The sequence below is a fragment of the Sciurus vulgaris genome (genome assembly GCF_902686455.1).
Source record: "Sciurus vulgaris genome assembly, chromosome: 14".
Taxonomy (NCBI): Eukaryota; Metazoa; Chordata; class Mammalia; order Rodentia; family Sciuridae; genus Sciurus; species Sciurus vulgaris.
Genome location: NC_136475.1, coordinates 45,520,331 through 45,525,677, shown reverse-complemented (window position 1 = coordinate 45,525,677; position 5,347 = coordinate 45,520,331). Strand labels below are relative to the sequence as shown.

The following is a 5,347-nucleotide window of genomic DNA, read 5'->3' as shown; positions in this document are numbered from 1 at the left end:
TATAACTCCAAAATCTGCCTCTGTTATTGCATGGTTGTTCTTCCTGTGTTTCTCATTTTAAGGACACCAGTTATAGTGGATTAAGAGCCACTTGATTCCAGTATGATTTCATCTTCAGTAATTACATCTGCAATAACTTCATTTCCAAATAAGTTCTCATTCTGAGGTGTTAGGGGTTAGCATTTTTATAATTTGGGGAGCATAACAATTCAACCTGTGACACTATAATGCATTTGAAATATGTTCACATTTTTGCATGTTAGTTGTTTGTTCCTTTTTATTGCTGTCTAGTATTTCATTGTTAGGATGTACTACTCTCTGTTTATCCATTTATCTGCTGAAAGATATGGGTTGTTTCCGATGTTAGACAGTTATAAATAAAGTCACTATAAACATTTTTAAAAACCTATAACTCTTTTTTAAAAAATATTTTTTGTAGTTGTAGATGGACAGAATGCCTTTATTTTATTTGTTTTATTTTTATGTGGTGCTGAGGACTGAACCCAGTGCCTCACACATGCTAGGCAGGCACTCTGCCTCTGAGTTACAACCCCAGCCCCAAAAGTCACTATATACATTTGCATTGTGGGTTTTTGTGTGAACCCCAATTTTTACCTCTCAGGTAAATATTGAGTACTGGGATTATGTTTAACTCTATAAGAAACTGCTAAACTGTTTTCCAAAGCATTTGCTCCTACTTACAATATATGAGAATCCATTTCTCCACGTTTTCACCAACTTGTATTGTTAGTTTTTCTGGTATCTCCTGGTTTTAATTTACCTTTTCTTAATGACCTATCATGGTCAGTTTCTTTTCTTTTCTTTTTTTTTTTTTTTTTTTTTTTTTTTGCTTATAACTCCAGAACATTCCCCCCCCCCCCATTGGCTGAATATTTTTTTTTTTTATTGTAAACAAATGGGATACATGTTGCCTCTCTGTTTGTACATGGCGCAAAGGCATACCATTTGTGTAATCATAAATCCACATACAGTAATGTTGTTTGATTCATTGTTATTTTTTCCCCTTCCCCCCACCCCTCCCATCCCTCTTTACCCTCTATACAGTACTTTCTTCCTCCATACTTGCCCCCCTCCCTAACCCTAACTCTAACCCTAACACTAACCCTTCCCTCCCCCCCATTATGTGTCATCCTCCACTTATTAGTGATATCATTCGTCCCTTGTCTTTTTGAGATTGGCTTATCTCACTTAGCATGATATTCTCCAATTTCATCCATTTGCCTGCAAATGCCATAATTTTGTCATTCTTTATGGCTTCCAGAACATTTTAATTCTAAAGAACCTTAATAAACAAAAACCCCAGTTTCCAAATGTCCATCAAAATGGAAATGAATAATCAGTTCCATTAGTACTCATAAGAAAACTAAAGGAAAAAGGTGAGAGGAGATAAAGTTTGATGACTATTCTTCAAAATGATAAAATACTGTTTTCACAAATAACTCAACATCAATTAATGATATGAATAGACAGAAGGAAAATAACTGTACATATTTGCCTAAAATACAGTATTGGGTAATGCATGCCAGCTGAACTGTTTAGGAATGGCTTGCTAAAACATTAAAAAAATGAAAGACTTCATCCTTGTCATAGACTGCCACTTCTGTGGAACATTCTGTGCACATGACTGGGTGATTGATTTCTTCCACTTCTGTTTCTGCCTGCTCTGCAGAATCTTCATGGTTAGACCTCATCTTCTTATAGCCCCGCCTTTTCTTCCTGGTCTCTGAGTTTTTGTATCTTAGAACCTCCTCTTTGTTGACAGAACAATTCATGACAAAAATATTGAGTTTTGTAGGATTCATGCCTGTAATCCCAGCAGCTCGGGAGGCTCAAGAGGAGGATCAAGAGTTCAAAGTCAGACTCAACAACAGCAAGGCGCTAAAAAACTCAGTGAGACCCTGTGTCTTTGGCAATCAAGACACAGTGTGATCATGCAAGCTGGGCAATTCAAGACTGCATCACTATTTGGAACAGGCTGTTGTTGACGTGGCCTCTGTAGTCCAAAACCATGATAACCCCTTCTCTGTGCATCAACCCAGGCCTGGTCTCTGTTATCTTTTTCAGGATCATACAGTAATTCATCATTCGTTGGAATCCTGTGTCGCTTCTTCTTTTTCTTCTTGGTCACATGTGCTGCTTTGTCTTCATCCTCAGAATCTGAATCAAAATATATATCATCGTAATACTTTGCTGGAGCTATTCCAACTTTATCATTTCTTGAAGAAGACCCTGTTCCTAGAGAAGATAATTTGTCCTCCATTGTTTTTATGGTGGAATTCAATTCAGCTTCCATTTCTTTTTCAAATTCATCTTCACTAGATGACTCGCCTTCTCCAGTAAGACATTCTCTGATGAGTTTTCGTTTTTGGTCAGGAGTTCCATGTAAAAGCACATCCACTTCATCTTCAGAGCTGCTCAAAGCTGGCTCCTCGTCGCTAGGCTCTTCAACCGCATAGGGGTCGTAGTCATCCTGCAGCCGGTTCATGGCGGCCTAGAGCCTACACCGTCCACTGCCTGTCAGCAGCGTCTCTGTTTACTCCGCAGGTCCCTTCCTTAAAGTTTCAGTTTCTTTTCATATGCATATTTGCTATTTGTGTATCTTCTTTAGTGAAGTGTCTGTTCAAATCATTTACCTATTTTAATTAGGGTATTTGAGTTTTTATTGAATTTTGTGAGCTTTTTAAAATGAACATCTATCTATCTATATAATATATATATTCTGGATGTAAGTCCTTTATCAGATTTGTGTTTTCAAGATTTTTTTTCCTGGCCTGTGGCTTGTTTTTTCTTTCTCTTAACAGCATCTTTTAAGGGACAGAAGCTTTTAATTTTAATGAAGTTCAATTTATCAGTTCATCTTTATGAATAGTTCTTTCAATGTCATTTTATTGTATGTGTTTTCCAACTTTTGCATGGATTTGAAACTTTTAAAAATACAAAGAAAGAAAGAAAAGAAAGCTGGGGGGCTGGGATGTTCAGCATTAGAGAACTTGCCTAGTACGTGTAAGGTCTGGGTTCCATAGCTAGCATCACAAAGAAAAAAAGAAAGAAAAAGAAAGGATGACAATGCTTTTTTTTTTTCTCACTCTCCAATCCTGCTCCTTTTCACTCTTTAGTTCTCTATAGAGGCAATCATTTTCAGACCCTTTAGCCATTTCTTCATCAACTCTTTATGTATTTATTTTTTTAGAAACTGGGTCTTGCTATGTTGCCCAGGCTGCTTGAACTCTTGGTCTCAAGTGGTCCTCCTGTCTCAGCTTCCCAGGTGGCTGGAACAATAAGGCACATGACACAGTGGATCTGACCCTGAGGCTAGAGTGGGCGACTAAACCTCTAAAGAAAGGGGTTGATTCTGGTTTTGGAATGAGCACCTAACTCTTGTTAAATGCAGGTTCCAAGACTGCAGAGGGTCAACTCTGCTGAACCCTGGGGTCTGACCTCATGGTCCCTCAGCCATTAACCACACTCCTGGTAGGCCAGACCTGCATAGGAGGCCTTGCTGAAGCTGCAGAATCTGTAACTTGAGAAGAACCCTCAACGTGGCAGTTGTTTCTTCTTGTTTCCCACTCAGCTCCTCCCAAAACAGAAAATGAGCAATAGGAATTCCAGTTTTTGAACCGACTTCCTCTCAGCCTGCCTACAGCTATCCTGCCCTATACACCTTTTTGCCTTTTCGGGACAGATGTGCCCATTGCATCCTATTTGGAGACTGTTGGTATCTATCTCACTCCACCTCCTCTATAATCCTTTTAAGAGACTGTGAGGGCTAGGACAGGTTCCCTGTAGGATGTTTCCAATTTCGTACTTAAGAAGAGGAAGACTGAAGACAATGTTTGATTCTTTGCCCATGCCCCTCTCTTTCTCTTATTTTCCCTGCTGCTATTCTTACTCATTCTGTCAAGGAGAAGGTTGGAAACAAATGTACGCTTACCTCAGTGTGAGTCTTAGTCTCCTGGCCTGAGTCTCTGTCAGATCTCCTAGGTTGGTCCTGTTATAAATTGGATTCTAGATAATCTTTGAAACAGTCTCTCTACATGGTTGTTGGAAGATCCAAACCCACTCGAGTCTATTTTGGGTTAAACCCAACACTGTCACTGATTCAAAAGCGGGCTTCTTTGGGGAAGGGTCACATAGAGGCTTAAACCCTGCAGAATGCCGTCAGTACATGGATGATAGATGAAAAGGTTCTCTAACTTACCCTGATGATAGTTTTTGTGTGTCACTGACTCCCCAGAGTTCTTCCCTTGCAAATGATTCAGATCCTACTTTATACCTACTTTAACTATAATGGCTTATGTTCTTTTTTTCTCAATCCACTTTTGGTGTTTCCCTGCACCAGTGGTTCTCATTCTGGAGAACCTACTGAATACAGTTAGTTTACCTCCCTAACTGGTAGCTGCTTCCATTAGAACAACAGCTGGCATTGGTATGTTATATTCTATTTAAAAAGTACCATTAAACACAATCTTTGGAGGAAGGAAGGACTGTATAGAGGGAAAAGAGGGGTGGGAGGGGTGAGGGGGAAGGAAAAAAAACCAGAATGAATCAAACAACATTACCCTATGTAAATTTATGATTACACAAATGGTATGCCTTGACTCCATGTACAGAGAAACAACATGTATCCCATTTGTTTACAATAAAAAAAAGTCAAAAAAAAAAAAAAAAAAGAGACATGCAGATGGTCTGTAGAAAATCTTATAACTATGATCCCATATAAAAAGTATAAATGCATTCTTCATGTGAGGAATGTTAAAATGCTAATAAGCTAGTTTAGTTTCAGATTTGCTATGTGCTAGAAGTTTAAATTTAAAGGATGATGATTCAATTTAAAAGATTATAAAAAGGGACTATGGGCATGTTACTGATCATTTTGCTGACTAACCTGACATAGATGCTTCAGGCATCTGGTCCATTCAACTCTGGTTCAAAAGTGCCTCTTTCATCAAGCAGCCCATCAAATGACCACACATATTGAACTCATGCTGACATGGGTTACATACACTGAACTTTCTTAAAAAAATAATCATCTGGTCATTTTATCACTTTTTAATATTATGCCATAAGTGATGATCACAAAGAAGTAGAAATGTCTTTAACAAAATAAAATTCAGGAATGTTGTAAGTTTGTCCTCAAAAATTTGAAGGTGTATGATTTTCAGAGTGGATTGTAGTTATTCAGGCAGAGAAAATAAGGAAAAAGACACAAAAAACACTGGGAAGAGACTGAGGAGGAAAACGTTATCAAGGGCATCTTAACATTGGAATGGGTTATTTAAGGATGATGTCAAAAATCTAAGATTATGAAAGATATTAGTGTGGGATG

The 5,347-nt window shown here is 38.1% G+C and overlaps 1 protein-coding gene across 2 annotated transcripts; it reads right to left on the bottom strand.

Moving 5' to 3' along the window:
* Window positions 1-1,282: 1,282 nt before the first annotated feature.
* LOC306643590 (E2F-associated phosphoprotein-like) lies at window positions 1,283-2,578 on the bottom strand (the record flags this gene model as incomplete). 2 transcript variants are annotated; one of them, XM_079109810.1, is made up of 2 exons in its annotated part: window positions 1,909-2,578; window positions 1,283-1,825 (listed from the first exon to the last, which is right to left on the bottom strand). In XM_079109810.1, the coding sequence occupies exons 1-2, from the start codon at window positions 2,504-2,506 to the stop codon at window positions 1,557-1,559; spliced, it is 867 nt and encodes a 288-aa protein (XP_078965936.1). In that variant the 5' UTR covers window positions 2,507-2,578. The 2 variants fall into 2 exon arrangements, with proteins under 2 accessions (XP_078965936.1, XP_078965937.1); XM_079109811.1 differs by lacking the exon at window positions 1,283-1,825 and having other exon boundaries at window positions 1,969-2,031; window positions 2,150-2,578.
* Between the last annotated feature and the right edge of the window lie 2,769 nt (window positions 2,579-5,347).